Source organism: Microcebus murinus, chromosome 10 (genome assembly GCF_040939455.1).
Source record: "Microcebus murinus isolate Inina chromosome 10, M.murinus_Inina_mat1.0, whole genome shotgun sequence".
Classification (NCBI taxonomy): Eukaryota; Metazoa; Chordata; class Mammalia; order Primates; family Cheirogaleidae; genus Microcebus; species Microcebus murinus.
Window position 1 is genome coordinate 78,769,783 of NC_134113.1, and position 25,865 is coordinate 78,795,647.

The 25,865-nt window shown below is 31.8% G+C and overlaps 1 protein-coding gene across 3 annotated transcripts in view; it reads left to right on the forward strand.

Annotated features, from left to right (window-relative positions):
- KRAS (KRAS proto-oncogene, GTPase) overlaps positions 1-21,507 on the forward strand; it is a 38,902-nt gene extending 17,395 nt beyond the window's left edge. Inside the window, exons 3-7 of one of the 3 annotated variants that reach the window (XM_012739558.3) lie at positions 6,433-6,611; positions 8,078-8,237; positions 16,507-16,622; position 19,403; positions 21,323-21,507. In XM_012739558.3, the coding sequence (XP_012595012.1) occupies positions 6,433-6,611; positions 8,078-8,237; positions 16,507-16,622; position 19,403; positions 21,323-21,439 (573 nt within the window). In that variant the 3' untranslated portion in view covers positions 21,440-21,507. Of the gene's footprint in view, positions 1-6,432; positions 6,612-8,077; positions 8,238-16,506; positions 16,631-19,402; positions 19,404-21,322 lie in introns of all 3 variants that reach the window. The other 2 variants (XM_012739557.2, XM_012739556.2) reach the window with 2 other exon arrangements.
- Positions 21,508-25,865: the final 4,358 nt, after the last annotated feature.

Genomic DNA, 25,865 nt, shown 5'->3' on the forward strand with positions numbered 1-25,865 from the left:
GCTGAGTTGGAAAACTAAGTTGAGTATGTTAAAAGATGAACATACGAAATAATTTGGTTATTAATTACAATAGAAAAATGATAAACTGATGTTCTAGATAATGACTTTATCTTTAATGATTTAGCCTTAGCTTTCAAATTCCTCCTAATAGGTCTACAGATAAATTTCTGTACATCAGAACAACATTTAAAGACATGTAAAGTGGGAAATACTTCTTAAAAAAATTATACAAGTCAGCATAAAAAAAATGAAAATTCCAAATGGGCAAAGGACACAGGTGATGGCAATAAATATGAAGATAAGAAAAAATCTATATAACATTATTATTCCTCAGAAATTGATATTTAAACAATAAGAATAAGCCTATCAAACCAACAGAAATCTAAAGAAAAAATATCACATCCATCGTTAGAAAATAGTGATGATATGGGTACACTCAATGCTTTATGGAAAATGAATATTAATATAATGAACATCATGTATTCAAACAACCAGCTTTATTTTATTCTTAACATTTAGCTACATTTGGTTTAGTTTTTTCTTTTTCAAGTTACAAAACTTAATATGGTTGAAGACCCTGTATTCTTCTCCCCAGTCTTAACTCTCTTCCTTCCCATAAATATTTTAAAATCTTTGTATGTATTGTTTTGATTGTATTTTTACGTAAAAGTCTTCATATTATATACAATTTAATTGAAGACATTTATCAAATTAACATATTGTAATTTAAATTACAACTTCATTGTCTTAATCAAATTTATGGTATCTTAAATTTCTACTTATTTCATTTTATTTTTTGAGAGACAGGGTCTTGCTCTGTTTCCCAGGTGGAGTGCGTTGGCATGATCAAAGCTCATTGTAACCTCAGACTCCTGGGCTCAAAGGATCCTCCCACCTCAGCCTTCTGAGTAGCTGGGATTACAGGCATAAGCCACCACACCCAGCTGTTAAAAATTTTTTTGTGTGTAGACAGGTTCTCACTATGTTGTCTAAGCTGGTCTCAAACTCCTGGCCTTAAGGAAGCCTCTTGCGTGGGGCTCCTAAAGTGCTAGGATTACAGGTGTGAGCTACCACACCTAAGCCTTCTACTTATTTTGTAAGACTGATTGATAAAAGACCATTGAAAAATATATTTAAAAACAAATTGTTGAGAGATGGAAAAATCTACCAGTGCAAACTATTACATTGAAAATGGGGGAGTTGGTTATATATATAGATTCATTTCAAATATGCAGTATCTTAAGAATATTTGTGAAGGGTTTGTACAGTTGAACAATCTGTTAAATTATGTTTATATTAACTTTTAATTGTAGTTGAAACTTATATTTATTTTTGTCTGTGTACATTTACTTTGAAAAGATTCATTCATTTATTGAGCAGACAGTACTGATTACCTATAATGTTCAAGACTGTTAAGCACAGGGTGAGTGAGCAAAACAGGTGCAAGCCCTACTTTCATTGAGATCAAAGCCTAGTGGGGGACATAGACTTAAACAATTACACAAATAAATACATACATAATCACAGATTATAATACAGGTTATGGAGAAAACAGGAGGTGCTGGGGATGGAGGAATGCTTTGGAATTTTATTTTTAAGACTAAAGGGATGCTATTGGAGGACTTGGAGCAAGCGAGTGACATGATCTACATTTAAAAACTATCACTTGCTGCTATGTGGAGAATATATCATAAGAGTAACAGCAGGGATACCTGCTAGGATGCAATTGCAGCAGATTGAGACAAAATAGTTATCATGGACTAGGGGGATGGATGGTGATGGTGGTGCTTGGATGTAAGGTATGTTTTGAAGAGAGATAATGAGGCAAAATTTAGGGTCAGTTGCCTATGTAATTTTTCTTTGTAAGACATTTTAGGATGCCATGTTAAGCATCTCTGTTGTAACTATCTTTTAAAATAAGCCATATTTCCTTATCATCATTTACCATAAGAGGCATTGCTGTTTGTAAGACTGAATATTTGTAAGGCTCTAGGTAAACACTGTAATTGCCTTCCAAAAGGATCTTGCCTGTTTATTGTATCACCATGTATGTTTGAACTTTATTTACAATTTGCTCTTGCCAGTATAGTACCTTTCATTTGGAAAAGTTTTTACTACTTCAGTAGCTGAAAAAATGGCACTTTAGTTGTAAGTGAGGGAAATATAAACATTTAATATTTTACTATGATTAATATTTTATTAATCATATTAATTATATTAATATTAAATATTAATTAATATTTTACTATGAGCTAGTTTAAGTGACAAGTTTTCTAAAGATATTAGTAACCTATGTAAACCTGATCTAAAAATTCACTTTTTAAAAAGGCTAGAAATAATACTCATTAAAAATTTTAAGTCTTGATCATTTTCTTTGCTCTATCATTAACTAGTTTCATTGTAGAATCTCTGTGTTTTTAAATTGATTTGACTTTGATAACCAATACTTTCTCAGTGTGGTGATTTTTTTAATATAAAGGGAATAAATAATATGTTGAGAATATTTTAAATTTGTGAAGTTATTTTATTAGCTTACAGCTAATAAAGGGAGTTGACAAACTTTTCTATAAAGAGTCACATGGGTCTTTTGTGTCTTTGTCACAATCTTTTTTTTTTTTTTTTAAACAACCCATTTAAAAATTGAAAAATTGTTCTTAGCTCATGGGCCATACAAAAACAGTGGGTAAGATTTGGCCTCTGGGCAATAGTTTGCTGAAACCTTATTTAGACTCTAATCTTTGGAAAGATTTACATTGATGCATAATATTTTTTTTCTACCCTCACAAGTTGCCCCTTGAACAACGTGGATTTAAACTGCTCAGGTCTACTTAATATGGGGATTTTTTTTCCCAATCAAATGTATGCCTCCATATATGAAGAGCCAACTTTTCTTATAGGTGGGTTCCCAGGGCCAACTGCGGGGTGTGTTCAAGCGTGAATTTTGGAATGGGGTACTAGGGGCATGACCTGGAACCAATACCCCACATATACTGAGGATATTTCTTTTATCATGGCTAACCTCAAGTTGGAGTAAAATCTTTATTTGTATGTCATTTTTGTTGTGCTTGCTTTCCCCTTTCTCTTCATACCCATCAGTTCTTTTTAGATCATATTTCATCATTTAACACTTTTTGTTCTTTAGTTTTTACCAAGTTGCACTGCCTTTTTCTAAAGCTCAGTGACTGTGCTTCTAAGGATAAGGATTCTAGTTAACTTTGAAAATACTGAATTTTTAACCTATACCCGTTTCTAATCAGTATTGTTTATGAGTAGGTTGTGGATTACTTTTTTTTTTTTTTTTTTTTGAGACAGAGTCTCACTTTGTTGTCCAGGCTAGAGTGAGTGCCGTGGCGTCAGCCTAGCTCACAGCAACCTCAAACTCCTGGGCTTGAGTGATCCTTCTGCCTCAGCCTCCCGAGTAGCTGGGACTACAGGCATGCGCCACCATGCCCGGCTAATTTTTTACATATATATATCAGTTGGCCAATTAATTTCTTTCTATTTATAGTAGAGACGGGGTCTCGCTCTTGCTCAGGCTGGTTTTGAACTCCTGACCTTGAGCAATCCGCCCGCCTTGGCCTCCCAAGAGCTAGGATTACAGGCGTGAGCCACAGCGCCCGGCCTGGATTACTTTTTTAAATAACTGAAAGTGGCTCAGAACTTTGCTGTCAATGTTGTTAGGATCTGAAAAGGAAAAGATAATGGGAATGAGATTTATCAGTGAATAGGGACTGTTCTCCCAGTTTCTCAGTCCCTTTGGTGGAGTACTCATCATGAAAATATGAAATACATGCAAAAACTAATAGCCCACATTCCAGTTGAGAATCTCTAATCCGAAATGCTGGGGACCAGAAGTGTTTTCAGATTTTGGGTTTACAGCATACAGATAGGGGACCTGACTGATAAGTAAAGAGTGTGAGAGGACAGCAATAGATAAGGAAGTCTGGGGTCAGTTTTACATGCTCTGTAGCCACACCCGGGTAATGGATTGACTTAAGACAGTGTACTCCCAATTCCTGCTTTTTCATTATTCTTCAAAAACACTGGTTTTCAATAATCTACAAGAGTTCTTTCAAGCAGTTAATTAAGGGAATAGGCCAAAATAACAAAATGTCAACCAAATGTTCAAATCTTTATTGAAGAGCTTCTTAAGGAATAAACATCCATTGTTGTTTTTCCTAACTGGTGAGATAATTGTTTTATAGATAATGTGGAAAATACAGTATACTTTAAAAGATAAGAGATCATAGTATAATATGGTAGTTTTTCATACTTTAAAATTGAGAGCCAAAGAAAGAAGTACATTTAATATAGCACCTAGTACCAAAAAAGAGATAAATAAGAATCTCTTCAATTTATTGCCATGAAGGCAGCCTTTATTAACATTTTGATGTATATGCCACCACTTTTTAAATATATGTACGATTACATTTATACAAATATGTACATATACTTTGTTGGGATCATACTACATATCTTTGTATTCTTATATTGTAAACATTTGTCAAACATTTTACTGCAAATGTGATTTTTAATGACCATTTTCTCTCTCTAAATGATAGTTTCTGTAAAGTAATTCATGAACTAAGGGCACTTTGGTACTACAGTTTGAAACAATAAGAAATAAAGCCTTTATACTTTATATCCATTGTCAGCCCTGCCTCTTATTCCATGGCTTCACATTGTACCATCCTTTTTCCTTATTTTTTGAGGCCTGTTTTGGCAGAGTGTGTAAGATCTTAGGTATAAGTATTACTCAAAAGTCAGAGGAAAATCAAACTTTCATTTCAAGATTCTGTTGAAGTTATCTGTCCCCTTCCTTTACTCAGTCTTATAGTTGCAAAGCCTCTTCAAGATGTCTTTTTCTTCCTTTTTTTAAAGAGGCCTCTTAGAATTTGCAGATTGAAACAGTTTTGCTCTTTAGAATTATGGTATCCATCTGTCTGTTAGATATTGTTCCTAGGGTTTTTTCACAAGTGGATGAGGGCATTAGAATCTTGAGTATTGACCATTTTCTTATGTATTCCTTTTACTATACATAAAATAGATACATGACAATTATTTTTAGGTTAATTGGGTTTTCTTGTCACCTGAATCATCTTGAATAATAGAATTGGTAGAGTTGTCCCATTTGTGTAATTATTTTCCTTTAGAGGTAATTTTTTGTTACTAATATGTACACTTGAATTGTTAAATATCTCTGTATAACACCTTTTAAAAATCTTTTTGTGATAAAATGTACATAAAATAAAATTTACCATTGTAGTTATTTTTAAATGTACACTTAAGTGGCATTAGTACATTCATAATGAGCAACCATCATAATTTTATGTAACCATTAGTACTATTTTCAGAACTTTTTTGATCATCTCAAACTGAAACTCTGTACCCATTAAACAGTAACTCCCCAGTCCTCCCTCCCCCTTCCTTTGTTAACTTCTGTTCCACTTTTTTTCTCTATGAATTTGCCTATTCTAGGTACCTCATATAAGTGAAATTTTGTAATATTTGTCCTTTTTTGTCTGGTTTATTTCATTTAGTACAATGTTTTCAAGGTTCCTCCATGTTGTAGCATGTACAGGTTGAGTATCCCTTATCCAAATGCTTGGGAACAGAAGTGTTTGGATTTCAAATGTTGGAATATTTGCAAATACTTACCCAGCTCAGCATCCCTAATCCAAAAATCTGAGATCAGAAATGCTCCAGTGAGCATTTCCTTTGAGCATCATGGTGCTCAAATAGTTTCAGATTTTGGAGCATTTTGGATTTCAGATTTTCAGAGTAGATATGTTCAACATGTATCAGAATTTTATTCCTGTTTATGGTGAATAATGTTCCATTGTATGTATATACTACATTTTGTTTCTCTATTCATTTGTTAATGGACACTTAGCTGTTTCTTCTTTGGCTGTTGTAAATAGTGCTGCTATGAATATTGGTGTGTAAGTATCTGCTAGAGTCTCTGTTTTCAGTTCTTTTGGTTATATACCTAGGAATGGAATTGCTGAATCATGTGGTAATTCTATGTTTAACTTTTGAGGAGCTGCCAAACTGTTTTCATAGTGGCAGTGCCATTTTACATACCCATCTTCAATATGCAGGATTCCACTTTCTCCACATCCCTCACCAACACTTATTTTCTGGTTTTGGTGGGAGGAGTGAGGGGGGTTGTTTTGATTTTTAAGAGTGGCCATCATAATGGGTGTGAGGCGATAATGTCATGAGTTGGATTTTCATTTCCCTAATGACTGATGGTATTGAGCATCTTTTTGTGTGCTTATTGGCCATTTTTCCATCTTTGGAGAAATGTCTCTTCAAGCCCTTTGCCCATTTTTGGATTGGGTTGTCTTTTTGTTATTGAGTTGCATGTAACACCTTTTTAAAAGTAAAAGGTACACTGTAATAATCCAGACTATGTTTCTCCCTTCTCAGGATTCCTACAGGAAGCAAGTAGTAATTGATGGAGAAACTTGTCTCTTGGATATTCTCGACACAGCAGGTCAAGAGGAGTACAGTGCAATGAGGGACCAGTACATGAGGACTGGGGAGGGCTTTCTTTGTGTATTTGCCATAAATAATACTAAGTCTTTTGAAGATATTCACCATTATAGGTGGGTTTAAGCTGAGTATAATAAATTGACATTGAGGATAATTATAGTTTTCATTTATTGAGTCTTGCTAACCACCATGCATATATTATCTAATTTCAATTTTAAAATAATTTTTGTGAGGTAGGTACCACGTTTTAGAAATGAAATTTCATGGGGATTAGAGAAGTGGAGTAACTTGATCCAGATTGCATACATAGTGGTGGCACTGGGATTGAAATTTAGACCCATTTGACTACAAAACCTTCTGTACTGTTAACCACACTACACTAGAGAAGCAAGACTGTAAACTTTTTAGATACAGCATAAAAATGAAAGCTGTAAACAAAAATATGGGAAAGTAATTTGAGATGGTAACACTTGAATAGTCTTAAGAATAATCACATATACTTAGTAGAGGATTTCTTGGACTGGATAAACAACTCTGAAGTAAATGATTGAAGCATTAGAGCAGTTACAGATTTTTTTTTCAAATCTGACAAATCTGCATGAAACTGACTACTTGAATCATTGTATTAAATATGTTTATATTCTGTTTCTTTAAGGGTTTGCGATTTTCATAAAACTGCATATTAAAAGAAATATTCCACTCATTAGCTATGTCATGTAACAGTGGGTTAGCCTAGGTAAGAGGTTTAACATTTTATTTAAGAACATTTATTGTAGCATGTTACTCTATAGTCTAATAATAGAGAAAAAGAAATTTGGGTGAGTAGTAGTGGTAGTATTTTTGTGGAGTAGTAAATATGTGAAATTGTTAACTTATCTGTGTTTACCCAGCTAATAAGTAGAGGAACTGGGAATTTGAACCAGTTCTAACTCTGTTGTCTACTCTGCTCTTTTTTCTCATGTTATATCTTTGAAACTCACCTAAAATTGTGAAGAAATATAATTTTGTTCCAATTTAGAGTTTTTAGGCACATCTCATTGAAAATTAGCAGCATGTAGAAGGGCTTTTAACAGAACAAACAGTGCAGTAACTTCACTGTTGTCCACCTGGAAATCAAAGTTTTTCCATTTGTTACTTTCTCTGTTTTTTTGAGAAAGTTATATGAAAGTTATGTTATTACCATAGTTCAAGTTTTTGTAAAAATATTTTTATATACATATATAATCACATGTATAACATGTTTCTAAGATTATTAGTATAATTTTTAAAATTAGGCATAGCATTTTGGGTCTAGAATTTTTCAGTATTTTCTGTTTTATCATTATTATCTACCTGTATATGATCCTATTAGATTGTAGTTTTACCATACTTTTAAGTGTTTGATCTTTGAAGAAATATATATGGTCTCTGTTTACAGTGGAGAAAAATATAGAAGGAGAAGCGAGGAAAATTTGATATAGTGGAAATTAGGAATTACATTGTCTTTTAGCCAAATTTTATAAAGCAAAAGTTGTGAATAGTTTTTGAAAGATATTTATGTTACTCATGTCTTTGCTATAATTTTTTTTTTCTTTCTCAGAGAACAAATTAAAAGAGTCAAAGACTCTGAAGATGTACCTATGGTCCTAGTAGGAAATAAATGTGATTTGCCTTCTAGAACAGTAGACACAAAACAGGCTCAGGACTTAGCAAGAAGTTATGGAATTCCTTTTATTGAAACGTCAGCAAAGACAAGACAGGTAAGTAAAACTATAGAATAAATAAAACTCTGTTTTCTGTAAAATGTATCAAGTGATTTTAATCATTAATCATAATTTACTTATTTATATTCTAATAATATCATTTAAACAGCAGGAGGGCAAGGACATTAATAAATATACATGCCAGATAACATAAATGTTGTTATGTTACTTAATGTGATTTATCAATTTTTCTCTCCATTATGCTAATATAGAAAATAAAAGTTTTTATTTGGCAAATGTTCTCTTGAGAGGGCAGTGCTTCTTAATCCAGTGTCTATGATAATACTTTTGGCTTTTGTTTCTTTCCACATTTAAAATTTCTCTTCAACTCTGAGCACATCTTACATTTAGAATTTAAGAGATGTGGGAATTTTTTCAGTGTTATATACATAAAGACATAGAACAGGGGAACAAAATTTGAGTTTCCAATTTTAGGAGTGCTTTTAAGAGTACTATATCCTTTTAGATTAAATTTTGTTATATTTGAAGAATTTTACTTTGGTGGAATTGAGGACATTTGGAGAAAGTTTTCATTAGAGCAAGAGAATACTTAGAAAATAAATAGAAATTCTCAGTTATTCATTCACTGTTTTCTGACAAAAATTAATGCCAGGTGGAACCTGAATTTATTTAAAAAATAATCTTCATTTTAAAAATAACTTTTTCTCGAGGTAAAAATAAAATAATTTCAGTTGATATCATTTAACCTATTTGCATGAAACCAGTTTAAGATGCAGAAAAAAAATCCTAAAAAGGATTATATAAAGATAAGAAGGCATATAATTTTCATATACAGTCATGCATTGCTTAACAGTGGAGATACATTCTGAGAAATGCATTGTAAGGTAATATCGTCATATGTACTTCACACAAACCTAGATAGTATAGCCTGTTACACGCATAGGCTCTATGGTGTACCGTCTTGCTCTTAGGCTACAAACCTGTACAGCATGTTATGGTACTAAATACTGTAGGCAATTGTAACACAGTGGTAAGTATTTGTGTATCTAAACATAGAAAAGGGTATAGTAAAAATATGGTATGAAAGATTAAAAAAATGGTGTACCTGTATACTTAACCATGAATGGAGCTCACAGGACTGGAAGCTGCTCTGGGTGAGTAAGTGAGTAAGTGGTAAGTGGATGTGAAAGCTTAGGGCATTACTGTATGCTACTGTAGACTTTATAAACACTATACACTAAATTTATAAAAAAATATTTTTCTTCAATAATAAATTAACGTTAGCTTACTGTAACTTTCTTTATAAACTTTGATTTTTCTAATTTTTTGACTCTTTTGTAATATTTAGATTAAAACATAAACACATTGTACAACTGTACACAAATATATTCTTTATATCCTTATTGTATAAGCTTTTTTCTATTTTTAGAATTTTTATTGTTTACTTTTTAAACTTTCTTGTTAAACATTAAGACATGCACATACATTAGCCTAGGCCTACACAGGGCCAGGATCTTTGGTGTCACTGTTTTCCACCTCCACATTTTGTCCCACTGGAAGGTCTTCAGGGGTTATAACACGCATGGAACTGTCATCTCCTATGATAACAACGCCTTCTTCGGAATACCTCCTGAACAACCTGCCTGAAGCTATTTAACAGTTAACTTTTTAAAAAATAAGTAGAAGGAATACGTTCTAATGATAAAAATATAGTATAGATAATACACAGACCGACCAGTACTATAGTTATTTATTATTATCAAGTATTATATACTGTACATAATTGTATGTGCTATAGTTTTATACAACTGGCAGCACAGGTTTGTTTACATCAGCTTTGGCACAAATGTAGTGCATTGTGCTATGTTGCAATGGCTACAGCATTATTAGGCCATAGGAATTTTTCAGCTCCATTATAATGTTATGGGACCATCGTCATATATACAGTCTGTTGTTTACTGAAATGTTACGTGGCACATGACTGTACTAAGAAATTGATTAATTTATGTTCCATAAATTTGTTAGGGCTTTTGCTGGTTACATGTATCTGTGAGCCCAGAAAATTGATTTTGTAGAATTTAACTTCTATAATGCTAGTAGTTAAAAAAAAGATATGATGAACAACTCATTACATTGTTAAACTTATAAAAATGGACACTCTGGAAGTTTTATTAAATTTTGTAAAGGTAAAAATTTAAACATAAGTTATTATTCAGCTAGTATATATGTCTTATTTCCCTACTGGGAGATCATATGTACCTCTTCCTAGTTATACAGTTTTGGTACATAGTAAAGAAACAGTGAATTCTATTTTATTAATAAGCCTTTGTTTGGGGATTAGTGATTGAATTTCTGTAGTTTGACCACCATACAAATATCTCTTCTCTGGCAGTTTTACTAAAACCTGATTTATAGATTAAAGAAAGACTTGATGTACTTCACTTCACTTTAAAGGAATTAAGATTTCATTTAAATCCATTCCCAGGTTTCAAAGACTGGGAGGAGGCTTGGTTTTTGTCTCCTTTTTACTAATCTTTCCTGGCCAGTCTGCTTGATTTTCCTTAGGCACTCAGAAAACATGATTCTAATATTTATAACTTTTTCTTCCAACATTTTCTTATGAAATACTTTCTAATATAAAATTGAAAGAATTTCATTGAAAACCTGCAAACCTACTACCTAGATTCCATCATTATCATTTTATTATACTTGCATTATTTACAACTTTTAAAAGATGCTTTTTAGACTGGGGAACATTTTAGTTTACATTTCACAAAGAAAATACTGAAAATACTTTGCCTAAAGTTTTAAAGGGTTGTGATAGAGAAGTGCTTCTTGTACTTTCATATGCATAGAAATCAACTGGGTTTATTAAAATCCAGATTCTAATTGAGCTTAGAATTAATTCATTAATTAATTTAGGCTGGGACCTGTGATTCTGCGTTTCTGACAAGTTCCCAGGTGATGCTGGTTTTGGTGCAGGGTCCATCCACGCTTTTGAGTAGAAAGGCAGTAAAGAACAATAAGAGGAGTCGTCCTGTTATTCCCACAGTATTGTTTTCTACTTCTTATTTGATAAGTCTAGATGAGCTGTGTCTCCTTTTTTTGTTGTATGATTACTACCTCAGAAGTACTAATCTATTCTTGCTATTTGACATTAATACTTAAATATAACACAGCATTCATATTTGATCAAAAAACCACATGGCAGTTTCTTTTAAAATAGATTTTTAGGTTTTATACTGTTTTGTGGCCTTGGCTGGTTTTTTTGTTTTTTTTTGTTTGACTTGTTTGAAGATGTATGATATGTAAATAGATATACTTACATTTGCTTTGTAGACATTTATGTGGACCATCTAATTAGAATATAGAGGAATATAATAGAAAAGAATATTTGTACATCTTAGCACTTAGCCTTTTTTATATCCTGTCTTATTGGTGTTTTTATGTAATCTATGTTGTTAAACTATAACTCAGATATTTAATTTCTGTTCTTTGATTTTTTTATTAAGTGGACTTGCTTTTCTTAGAAATTAATTTGCCTTTGAAGGGTTTATTCATCTTCTTTTGTTGAAATTAATATTTGCATGCTTTTGGAAGACTTTAAAGAGCTAGTTCAAGTAACTGTAGAGATTATAAAATGAAATAAATTTACATCTCCAGTTTGTGAAGCCCTGCTATCTACAGAGTATTTTATTACTCATCTGTTTGGTTTATTTCTTCTTTAAGCAAAATTAATGTGTATTCTTATTTTATCAGCAATTTGTTTTGTACTGTAATTTTTTATCTTGATCATGAGCCTTAAAACACAAACATCAAAAAGAATGATTTTCAAGTTATAGAACAGAACATTCATTTAGAAATTCTTGTTGATATAAATCAGGGGGTGGCAGACTTTTTCTGTAAAGGGCCAGATGGTAAATATTTTAGGCATTGAGGGCCACAAGTGGTATCTGTTGCATATTTCTTTTTTATTATCATTATAACCTTTTAAAAATACAAAAACCATATTAGCTTGTGCATAGTACAGAAATAATCTGTGGCTTTATTTGGCCCATGCGTTGTAGTGTACTGATTCTCTGGGTAACTTTAGTGTTTGATTAAACACTAGAAGTTAGATCAGACTTTCAACTTAACCCTTTGCACTCGAATGTCGAGTGTGGATAATCTTGAGTGGATAATGAGAAAAAAGGAAGCGAGTGCAAAGGGTTAACCCTTAGTAATTGTAAAGTAAAACTTAAGTATTTTGTGAAAGAGAAATAGAAATTTTACCCTAGTACTTTTTAAGCTAAGGATTGCAGAATATATATTTTTACTAACTTAATTCCTTTGTAATTTTAAAAAAGCCCATTACCTGACTAGAGCATAATGCATTATATATTTTTTACAATCAGCTTACTCCATATCTGAAAGGCAAAAGGAGTTATTTTCTGCTAGGACCACATTGTTTGTGGTCCCCATGTTCCCAGTGTATAAGGACTGCTGTCTAGTTCACGTTTATCTGGGCAGTTTAGTAATTGACAGATTTTTCTGGTCCCTTTGGATAGTGTATGGCAGTGTTGGCAAAAGCTGATGAAACTGAAAGATTGACACCATTGGAATCAGCTGTGTATTTTCTAGTCTGCTAAAGTCAAAAGTGGAGAGGGTTCAGTAAAGTGAATGACAGAAGCAGAATTTTCAGAGTATCTGCTACTCCTGATTCAGCTTTTGCTTTCTGGAGGTCTCAATTTGAACATAATATAAAAATTAGTTTTATGAACTTAAAAATGTTGAGTAATTTGCTGGTTTTGTTTCTAGATACTTAAAATAAGTTGTTAGAAGAACTCCATTAACAAAAGCTCATGAATTATTTTAACAAGGCAAAACAAACAAAAAAACCTCCTATGTGCCATACCGCTTTGTTTAATAATAGTTGTTTGTGTACATCAGATCGATATTTTGAACTTTAGCTTATGAGTTAAAAATTGACAAAATAATTACTAAGCATCTGCTGTGTACCATGGTATCCTCCCAGTAGTGATTTTGCTATATTTTAATTATACCTGAGGTGAGCTATAGTTTTTGGCAAAGTTTCTTGAGAAAGTCAAGTATACAAATTTGGTTTTTAGAGTATATCTTGTTCTTTCATTCCGTTCCCTCAAGAAGGCCAGTATTCTTACATCGGCATATAATTATTTCTTGGTGTGTTATTTCCTTGACAGAGTTTTGCAGAAATTTTTACAGATTGAACAGGAATAAATACTTTTTTAAAACAAAATCTCTTAGTGAAAACACCAGGATATAAAATGATGATTTGGTTAATAGTTCTTCCTCAGTATGGAGTGCTCTGTTTCCATAGTCTCACAAATATGTTTTCGGTGATAGCGGAGCTGAAAATATTGTCAAATCTCTTGATTTAAAAAAAGATCTACATCTTGTAAAGTGTACACTTTTGTTCCCACATAAATATTTTCATTTGTTTTTAAGAGTTTTATAAGTAATATTTGAAAAAGAGTATATGTGGCCACAAGCCATATCTCCAGAATAAATCATTGAGTGCCAGTTAACAGCTTAGCAGCTAGCCACAGTACATATTAAATATCTGTTTTGGCCATAGTCCATCTTAAAAAATTATCTATAAATTTTAGAGTATGAAACCAATGTTCTTTTTCATAGGTATATACTGTATTTGGTTTTCTAAAATAAGAGCAAATGCCAGTGGTTTAAGTGCACACAAGGATAAATAACAATGTTCTCATTTTCTCTTGATGTCTGTATGACTTTAAAATATGTTATCAATAAGTATCTAATTTAAGCCTGAAAAAATATGGTAAATGACAGATTCTTTCAAATCAAATTTAAATTTCATATTAGTAAAAGTAAGAAATGGAAAAAATCACTCTGAAATAACTATTTTTCAGTGTCTGAGCCAGTGAGGTCTTAACACTGAATTCTTGGTGGTGGATGTAATCTCTTCTTTTTAATTATTGGCTTCCAATTCTCTCTGCATTGCTGGAAACAAAAATCATGTATCCTGGTATTGGTGATGGGGATGCTCACAATGAAAAAATAGACACATTCAAATTGATTTTAGAAATGAATTACAATGAAAATTTGTTTCTGCTAAATTAGTGGAGAGCCAAAGCAGTTTTTTCCCCCTCATAGCATGTTTTGGTGCTTCTATATTGACCTTATAACTTTTTTTCAAACAGGCATAAAAGTTTACATTCTAAAAAATTTAAGAAAATATGAGCTTTTACCTGGTTTGTATATGTAGATATATATATATTTTAAATTTCTTGCATTAATTTTCATATTGAAAGTCATTTATGAAAATATAGTAAATGACAGAGTTGAGGTTTTACATTTTACATGCTTTATGAAAGAGTTGTTTTCATGTCTTAAATTATATTGCTTAATAATAAAAAGTTCTAATATATAATTTTTTCAAGGATAAATGAGTAAAAATAATTAACCCTGCCCTCTTTAGGATTAATGATAAAATATAAACTATTAAAAACTTTTATATACAAATGGGGATGTAATTTAAAGTGCTAACATATTTAATGATTTCAAAAAGTGCTTGGAAATTTTTATTCCTAGTTGGCTCAGCTAGCTAGTTGATTAAATTGATTCCATTAAAAATAAGATAAATAATTTCTTGAGCTGTAATGATTTTTGTTGTTAGATACTTGAAATATATCATTGAATGGTGTATGGTAGTAACAGGAGATATGCATTTTAATATATAATTGCATTGCGCAATCCCTGCTTTTTAACTGAAACTTAATTTTATGAATTTTAAGTTAAAATTTTACTTTAAAGGTAAATTAGTGAACTGTACTGAAGCAGTTCTTAATGTATTTCTAAGATTTATAAAAATTAATATGCCCTAAAAAATTGAAGTGTCTTTTTCTTAACTATTGTAGGCAATGGATATACACATGACTTCTCCATGCAAAAGTTAAGCCATAGCCTGGCCAACATTGCCTTACTTTAGTTGATACTTAGTGGCCAATTCTCTGTACCTGATTGAATTTAAAACTACAAATCATACTTATATATATATAATTAGCTTTTAGGTGCAAAGGTCCATTTTGTCACTTTTGGTTCAATAGAAACATTGATGTTACCAATCCCAGAAAGCTCAAATATGCTGGTCCCCAAATTAAATAATTCATTCTTAAAATTAAAAAGAACAGAATAAGCTTAAAATTAATGTGTAGTAAAATATACTGGCTTTCCTAAGCACTTAACTCTTTCTTTTAGAAGAATGAACACAAATATTACATCTTTTAAATTAATCTGCACTACATGTAGATTAGTTTCTGTGTATTTCTTTTTTAGAGTCTACTTTGGTGATGTGTTTTTCTGGACAAACTAACAGTATAGTTAACTAAGCACTTTTTATATGCTTTGGCTACTGCCTAATTTTCTGGATTGGAAAAGATTAGAAACTTTCTCCATATGGCCATAAATGATTGTGCTTGTCATAGCTTTCTTATCATAGCCTTCAGCAGGAAAAACCTCTTTGCAGAATTTAAATTAGAATAGAAGGTACAAAGCCAGTATGGATTGTACACTATTCTGAAAATTATTTTTAAGACTTATAGTAAGGATACAAAATGTTCCTATATTACATGTGTATTTTAAACAGTTTATATGTTTTATATTATGGCAAATAGCCATCATTTAACATTTTAATTTGAATAATATATTTATCCATTCACAAAAGTTACAGTTCAGGCTCCACCTGTGGACCCTGGAAATAGACTGAAAAATTTTATAATTGAAAATAAAATTCAAGATTACAGTCTCTTCGTTCACCTTTATTTTGAGATCCTTTTTATGTTTTAGCAAAGGTTTTTACATCCCTGTTGTACCATTTTTCTTCCCACTGGAATCAGTAGTACATAAGTAGTCCTGATGTGAGTCAGTAATACATAAATAACCTATTTCCCTAAGTCAAAGAAATAAACCTAACTTTAGTTTAAGTTTTAATTCCAAGACTAGCAAACTAAAATAATTGCATTAAATTGATAAACAGATACCAATACATCTATTTGGGTTTTTTATAATTGTTCCTGATTCCTAATTAAAATTTTTAAATTCTAATTCCATTAGAAAACAAAACTGACTTTCAAGAACAAACCAGGATTCTAGCCCATATTTTAAAACTGCATCCTCAATTTTAGCCAAACAATCTGATGTCTGTTTTAAAAAAAATTCTTAAGCTCCTAATTTCAAACTTCTTGCACATGGCTGTCCCAATAAATTACTCTTACCATTGAAACAGACTTTAAAGAAGTTGTGTTTTACAATGCAGAGAGTGGAGGATGCTTTTTATACATTGGTGAGAGAGATCCGACAATACAGATTGAGAAAAATCAACAAAGAAGAAAAGACTCCTGGCTGTGTGAAAATTAAAAAATGCATTATAATGTAATCTGGTAAGTTCAGCATATTAATTTTGGCAGAAAGCAGATGTCTTCAAAGGTAACAAAGTAGCAACCACTGTGGAACTACTTAGGTGTGGTATTCTAATTTGAAGAATTAAAAGAGAAGAAACTTTTATAGTCTGTTTCCACAATTAATACATTTATCTTTAGTTTAAAAGGTATTAATTATAATTGAGACAATTTTGATGGCTATAGTAGACTAATCTACATTCAGCATAAGGTCTAATGATGTAATTAGTCTTATGTAAAGTAAGCATTTGGGAACTGATACTTTTATTTTTAAGGGAAATCACACTGAGGTTTTGAGATCAGCAGCTTTTGATTTTTCTTAGAGAAATGGAAGAAATGGTATAGAATGATAAGATTGAGTGTTCTAGAAGGTGGGGAAAGAGCCACTCTTACAATGTATTTACCTTTGGGACATTTCACAAGCAAACGACTATTCTGCCTGTGTTCTCCTATTCAGTGGCATCAACAGCACTGGGAAGTTTAGGATGACTCCTACCTCCTCCTTTTCACCCCACAAGCTTGTGGGGTGGAAGCAACCACATATTTTGTGATGTTACATTCCATGTCTTTTATCACATCATTAGTTCAGGCTTCTGTTATTTCTTGCTGGGACTGTGTACAACCCCCCATTTGATTTACCTGTTGCTGCCATCAGTCATTGTACAACCAGAGAGAGATACCTAATAGAAATGTCATTCTCTTGTCTTTAAATCTCGTCACTAACTTACCTATAGAATAAAATCTCAAGTTCCACAGTATGTAATATATGGTCCTTACCACCTTCCCACGTCTCTAGCCCTTTTTTGGCCTTAACCTAAAAATGTCATCATCTTGCTTTGTCCTTATATAAACAAACACCATATTATTTCTTACTTTCCCTTGAATCTTGGTTCTTCTTTGGAATGCCAGTATTGTTACCCTAATCTTACTAATTAGCTTATACTCTTTCCTGAATCCCCAATCTCCTATTCTCTAAGAATCTTTCTAAACCCTGCAACTGGGCATAGTCTACTTCCTGTGTATTCCCAGTATACTCTTCTTTTGTGTTTCATTCCTATATTAGACAATAGAATCTTAGCCAGAATCATATATTTTTTTATCTGTGCATGCATGCCCATTGCCTAATGAAGTTCCTGACACATAGTAACTGCCCAAAGATTTATTGAGTGGAATCTCTCATTTTCCATTCTAAACTAATCTACATTCTGTCTTGCTCAGAAAATACTTTCAATAGGTGCCGTAAAATTCATGCCAAAGCTTAAGCTGTTGATACCATAGTTTGTAACATACAATGTTTTGTGAGAATGTGAAATAAATTTAGTTTTCAAAAACTACTAGGATGTCACTTATAGTTATTAAAGTAAAAGTTGGTATTCTTTATTATATGAATTTTAAGTATCTCACAAAGATATTATGTGGTATACTAATCTACACTCAGAAGAAACAAGGCATTAATTCTTACTGAGATTTACACATTCTTAATATTTTTTGAGTATCATTGGGTAAAGCAATATTTCAATATGGAAGTTGTGGTAAAATATAACATTATAATGCAGTTTGAAAAGTTGAACCTTGTAAATAACAGTACCATAACCAGATTTGAGTGATAGTTTTAATTTTTTATTTTCCTCTCCCATATTCTATTAGATGACTTTTAAAATAGTACTATTTAGAGTAAAATAAATAAGTTTTATGTTTTAAATTATATTTAAAACAAAGATGTAAGCAAATACTATTCTAAAATTTTTAATTTGTGCAAACTATTTTTTCACAGTGACTGTAGTGTGAATGTCACATAGTTGTTTGACATGATGAATTGAATCCTTGTTTTTTCAGTAGATATGGATAGCATTTATATAAAGAAGTATACTTGGTAATATTTAAAAATTTAAAGCTAAGTAAAAAATACTTTTAAAAAATTTGACAATAAAAATGAATTGTTCTTAGTCCTGAAAAACGTTAGGTTTAAACAAAATAATAAAAGTTATTACTAAACAAAATCACTTTTTGTTATAACAAAGTAACTTTTATCTTTGTGTGTGAGAATGATTAGTTCCCATATGAGAAAAAGGAATTCACTGCCCTGTGTTAGGTTAATTGTGGTATTTCCCTAATCATTGGAATGATTTAATTTTAATAGATTATGTAGAAAGGGGAGTTCAGTGAAACATGAGTCTAAAGGATTTGTCAAAATCTTAGAAGAGGGGCCGGGCGCGGTGGCTCACGCCTGTAATCCTAGCTCTCTGGGAGGCCGAGGCGGGCGGATTGCTCAAGGTCAGGAGTTCGAAACCAGCCTGAGCAAGAGCGAGACCCCGTCTCTACTATAAATAGAAAGAAACTAATTGGCCAACTAATATATATAGAAAAAATTAGCCGGGCATTGTGGCACATGCCTGTAGTCCCAGCTACTTGGGAGGCTGAGACAGAAGGATCGCTTGAGCCCAGGAGTTTGAGGTTGCTGTGAGCTAGGTTGACGCCACGGCACTCACTCTAGCCTAGGCAACAAAGCAAGACTCTGTCTAAAAAAAAAAAAAAAAAAAAAAAAATCTTAGAAGAGGGCAATGTTATCAAATTCTTTCGTCTCTTAAATACTTGTATATTGTTTTTACCATAGAATCTGTCTTCTATCCATATTGTGGTTTTTCAGTTTTTCTGCTTAACTGTTTTAGTATTATTGGCATTTTTCTTCATTATAAAAGTAGTCGAAATGGAATGGACTACATAAGGATGTGTGATCAAAGGAAATTCATGAAGGGTAGGGGAGTTAGAGTAGGTCTTCTTTTAAGATTGTCACATTTTAAGGGTTCATGACTCCAAATTGTCACGTGTTGGAGAGCTAGAGATTAATCTTTATTATATCATTGGAAGTTTTTCCTTTTATATGTGTTAAGAAGGTTAGCATGAATAGATGCACACACACATAGTTAAGCTTTGATAGTATTGCTGATAAATTGTCTCTTACCATTGTTCCTTTGGGAGGGAGGCAAGCATATGTTTGTATTCTATCAGTGATGATATCAGAAAGTAGACAACATTAACGAGTACAGTTTGGGGACTCTGTTGGGGACATTTTATTCATTAGCATTCAAACCAACAATACTGGTTTTTAAAATCCTACTGTTTAAGTGTAAGGGCAAGCTGTTTAAGGGCAAGCCTCTCATTCCCACTCTGTTTGCTTCGCTTAAAATATTGGTCATGCTTTTCTGAATTATATATACATTGTGAAAATTAGTTAAATGTAACTAATTTTGTTTGAAAGAAAATTTTTTCTTTGAAAGAAAATGCTCTAAATTAATTTTGTTGAAATATTGTTGAAGATTTTAGTAATGGAGTAAAGGAGGAATCACATCAGTGTTAAATTTTTAAATTATTTTCAAGATAATATAACTTAGTGAATTTATCCATACATATTATAATATTTATACAATTGATAATATGCAACAGAGGTTATTTTACAATGAGTAAAAACTCAGTTTTCATTGTTATTCAAATAGTTTCATTTATACAACTTAATTTGTTGAGTATTCGTTCCTAAGACTCCCTCTAGTGTCTAAGTTTGGAAGTATTATTTGGTTAACAGGCTTTTTAAAATTTTTATTTTTTATGTATTTTTAATTTTTTTAATAAAGAGATGGTCCCACACTTTTGACCAGGCTGAAGTGCAATGGTGCAGTCATCGCTCACTGCAACTTCCAACTTCTGGGCCAAAGTGATCCTCCTGCCTCAGCCTCCTGAGTCCCTGGGATTATAGGTGTGAGCCACCATACCCAGCTAGATTTTCTTTTTATAGCTACTCTTCAGTTGGATAGATTTTAAAATACAGAGAGGATTATATTTTTTCTTCAATTTTTTTTATTTTACTTATATTTTTCTTAACAGATGACAAGAATTGACGTATGTTTTGTTGTATAATTTAAATATTGCAGGTTTAAAATCTGCTGTTCTACCACTTTCAGAGTGCCATTTTTCACATTATGGATTATTACCTTGAAAATTATTCTGATTTAAAATCACTTTTAGCCATATTGATTTAGTTACCTTCCTTTAATCACAAATAGATGTAGGCCACAATGACTAAATGTTGGAGTCTTTGAAGATAGGACATTTGGCTTTTTTGGCAAGCTTTTGAGTACCTAATGCATTAAACAGAAACTAAAACAATGACAAATAATCTCCTCCAAATTGGTATAAACTACACCACCATTCAAATGACTTAGCTCATTTCTCCACAAATCAGAGGTATTAAAATTTTCAAAGTAATTTTATCCTGTGTTAAACCTCTTAATGATAAGTATATGAATTGAAACTACTGTCTTAATATTATATTATTTGAAAACTGAAGTGATTGTTCAGATACTATTTACTTCATGGTAAACTATTGGAGTAAGTTCAGATATTGATTATTTCTTGGTAAGTTACACAAATATGGAAGGAACCAGAGCTCAAATAAAGCCCAGAAACTCAGGAACATTAAGTATACAAACAAACACAGGCATTTGGGTTTTGGTGACCAAGGTTTGCCAGTGTGGAAAACTTAGTAGCAAATTATGTTCTCCTGAGAGAAAGTCATTTGTTAAGCTTAAGATTCTGTGGCATTGATTATCATTGCCTATTGTGAAAATCAATGTTCCTTTATGTAAATAATCCCATTTTAATACTTTTTATGTATTTCAGGGTGTTGATGATGCCTTCTATACATTAGTTCGAGAAATTCGAAAACATAAAGAAAAGATGAGCAAAGATGGTAAAAAGAAGAAAAAGAAGTCAAAGACAAAGTGTATAATTATGTAAATACAATTTGTACTTTTTTCTTAAGGCATACTTAAGTAAAAGTGGTAATTTTTGTACATTACACTAAATTATTAGCATTTGTTTTAGCATTACCTAATTTTTTTCTGCTCCATGCAAACTGTTAGCTTTTATCTTAAATGCTTATTTTAAAATGACAGTGGAAACTTTTTTTTTCCTCTAAGTGCCAGTATTCCCTGAGTTTTGGTTTTTGAATTAGCAATGCCTGTGAAAAAGAAACTGAATACCTGAGATTTCTGTCTTGGGGTTTTGGTGCATGCAGTTGATTACTTCCTATTTTTCTTACCAATTGTGGACATTGGTGTGAAACAAATTAATGAAGCTTTTGAATCATCCCTACTCTGTGTTTTATCTAATCACATAAATGGATTAATTACTAATTTTAACTTCAGTTGAGACTTTATGATTGGTTTTACTGAAACATTGAGGGAACACAAATTTATGGGATCCTGTTGATTCATCTTCTAGGCATCATGTCCTATAGTTTGTCATCCTTAATGAATGTAAAGTTACACTGTTCACAAAGGTTTTTGTCTCTCTTTCCACTGCTATTAGTTGTGGTCACTTTCCCAAAAATATATTTTTTCTATAAAAAGAAAAAAAAATGGAAAAAAAATACAAGGCAATGGAAAAATAAAAGGCCATTTCCTTTCCATGTTAGATAAATTACTATAAGACTCCTACTAGCATTTCCTGTTAAGGCAGACCCAGTATGAAATAGGGATTATAGCAACCATTTGGGGGCTATATTTACATGCTACTAAATTTTTTAATAATTGAAAAAATTTTAACATGTATAAAAAATTCTCATAGGAATTAAATATAGTCTCCCTGTGTCAGATTGCTCTTTCATAGCATAACTTTAAATCTTTTCTTGAACTTCAGTCTTTGAAAATAGTTTTAATTCTGGTAGTGATATTAAAGAGTATTTGGGCCAGTTTTAACTGCTTGGTAGGTGTTAAGGAGACCAAGGTTGCAAGGTCAGGCTGTGTGTGTACCTTTGAACTGGATTGAGAGTTTCACAGCATGGACTGCATCGTCATCCAGTGTAGTCAATGCATTGGTTGGTCAAAATGGGGGGACTAAGAGAGAGTTCGGGTAGCTCAACAAGCTGCATTCTCAGTATATGGTAGTTCTACTGACAAATCAAGAGTATCACTTTTGTTTTAAAAAAGAACTTTTTTTGTAAAAAATTAGTTTTAAATATTAACTTGAAAGTTGAGATTTTAGGGTGTGGGGTTGCCAAGACATTAATTTTTTTTTTTTAAACAATGAAATGAAAAAGTGTCAGAATCTAGGTTTGGCCAGTTCTCTTAACACTGGCTAAATTAATGTTTCATAAATACTTTCCAGGTCTGATCCATATTTATCTAATGTTTAAAAAATTAACATTAATAAAAAGTCCTTTAAATACATTTAAAATGTTACTTAATTTGAAATATCTGAAGTGAGATGAGATGGTGTGGTAAGGTGAAAATATCACTGGACTAGGAGGAAGGTGACTTAGATTTTAGATATATGTATTAGAATTCTGATTTGGGGCAAATCACTATCCATTTTTTCATGAAAAAAGAAGTCATCTCAAAGGCTTTGTTTAACTTCATAACTATGTGATTTGATTTACATTCAGTTTACATAAGGATATACCTGTTTGTCAAGCACAGCACAATCTGTAACTTTTTACCTGTGTTATCATCTTCAGTACCAGTCTTGGACAAAATTGTGCAAGAGGTGAAGTTTATATTTGAGTATCCATTTTCCAGTTTTAGGATTCCTCTCATATTAGTGTCATCTTGCCTGCCTATCCTTCCGTATGTCTCATGACTTCATGACATTTTTTTTAAATACTTTTAATTCCCCTAACCTTAAGATTTATTGCTGCTATGGGTATCTTCATGAAGATTTCCCATTAAGTTACATCAAAATGCCTTACAACTTATTTCCTGAGAGCTCAAAATAATCTGACAATTATTATAATGGAATTTGACCTTGTAGCTGATTTTCAGGTGGTGGCTGTAGTAATTTAATCTTGATCCTTTGAACATCATCTCTTTACTGCTTGGTCCATTAGTGACTAAGTAGGAATTTTCAAACCTGGTATGAATAGACAGAACTCTATCCAGCGGAAGGAGAATTTAATAAAGGTAGTGCTGAAAGAATTCCTTCAGTAATCTACAACTAGGACTAGCCCTGGTAATAGTAATACACCTTGCATTGTGTTAATAACTCAGAATCTTCTTACAATGAAAAATACTTAAACATTTAATTCATAAGCTTTTTTGTAGAATTCATTTATTCAGCAGATACTGAGTGCCTGCCAGATGCCAACCATTGCACAAGGCATGGAGGATATGGTGTCCCCAAACAAGAAACAATCCCTGTCCTTAGGTAGTGCTAGAGTGGTCTGTAATATCTTAGTAAGGCCCTAGGTGCATGACCCAGAGGTAACACAATGCATATTTTAGTTTTGCAAAGAAGGGGTCTGGTCTCTAAGGTTTCTTCCAATTCTAAATAATTGTTTTGCTATGATTCCAATGCAACTGTTTATTCAAGCTATTTTATATAAATCACTTCAACTGTTTTAAAGGAATAAACTTGATTATATTGTTTTTATTTGGAATAACTAATTCTGTTGTGAAAGTTGTAGCACACATTAAGTTGTGTGTGAGATACTAATATTAAAATACCCAAATATTCCAGTTTTCTCTTTTAAAATAGACTTTTACAAATTAAATACTGACTTCTAAAACAGTTTTGTTGATCTGGGTACGAATAAACAGGTGCCTGAACTAATTCACAGAAAAGGAAACTTGTGTAAAAATAAGATTCTGAAACACTATGGTAAACTACAGATTTATGGGAACATTGCCTAGGTAGGGTATTAAGGCTTATATAGTACCTCCTCTTGTTACTACACAGAGGAAGAAATGGCCATACTTCAGGAACTGCAGTAAATAACTGAGAGGATGTTTAGGACTTACGAATTTTTGATGTAGCTGGACATTTTTTTAAAGTAGTGTTAATTATCTTTTATTATGTGAATTTTGAATGGTTTAACAAAAGGTTTGTTTTTGTAGAGATTTTAAAAGGGGGAAGATTACTAGAAATGACAAATGTTATCTAATTATTACAGCCTTAAAGATAAAAATCCTTGTTGGAACTTTTTTTTAAGTACTAAATTACATAGTCTTAGGCATTAACATGTTTGTGGAGGACTATAGCAAACATATATAGAATAATTTGAGTGAATACTCCCAATTAGGAATTCTAGGCTCTATTTTAACTGAGTCACACTGCATAGGAACTTAGATCCTAACTTTTATAGGTTATCAAAACCTTTGCCACCATTGCACAATTTTGTCCTAATATATAAAAAACATTGTGAGGCATGTTAAGTTACAGTTTGCACAAGTTCATCTCATTTGTATTCTAGTGATTTTTTTTTCTTCTAACCATTTTTTTTCCTAAATGATCTATACATACATTCAGGTTTATTTTGTAGGCAGTAAAAACTATCTGAAGTTATTTCCATTTATCAAAAAGTAATAATTTCTTGATAATTACATAGTGATGTTTTTAAAAACCCAGCAGTTACTTTAATTTATATTTAATAACTTGTGTTAATATTGAGTAGCATGAATTCTGCATTGAGAAACTGAATAACATACAACTAGTTATAAGTTCTATCAAAATGAAAATTATTTCTTTCTAAAGATATTTATATTAGTTCTTGAAGAACAGTCATAACTAGATTAAGATCTGTGTTTCAGTTTAATAGTTTGAAGTGCCTGTTTGGGATGATGATAGGCAATTCAGATGAATTTAGGAAAAACAAAGTTATCAGCAGAAATGTCAATTACAGAGGGTTACCACCACCACCCCCCTCAGCTAACTGGGTTACAATAATACTTTATCTAAAAGTTTCCTATTCCACTGTCTTGTGTTTTCATGTTGAAAATACGTTTGCATTTTTCCTTTGAGTGCCAATTTCTTACTAGTACTATTTCTTAATGTAACATGTTTACCTGGAATGTATTTTAACTATTTTTGTATAGTGTAAACTGAAACATGCACATTTTGTACATTGTGCTTTTTTTGTGTGGAACATATGCAGTGTGATCCAGTTGTTTTCCATCATTTGGTTGCGCTGACCTAGGAATGTTGGTCATATCAAACATTTAAAATGACCACTCTTAATTAAAATTAACTTTTAAATGTTTATAGGAGTATGTGCTGTGAAGTGATCTGAAATTTGTAATATTTTTGTCATGAACTGTACTGCTCCTAATTATTGTAATGTAATAAACATAGTTATGGTGACTATGATAGTTTGTTTTCTTGATGGAAATTTGAAACATTTGCCTCACTATTGATACAGAATACTTTATTAGTTATAGACACTATAGTA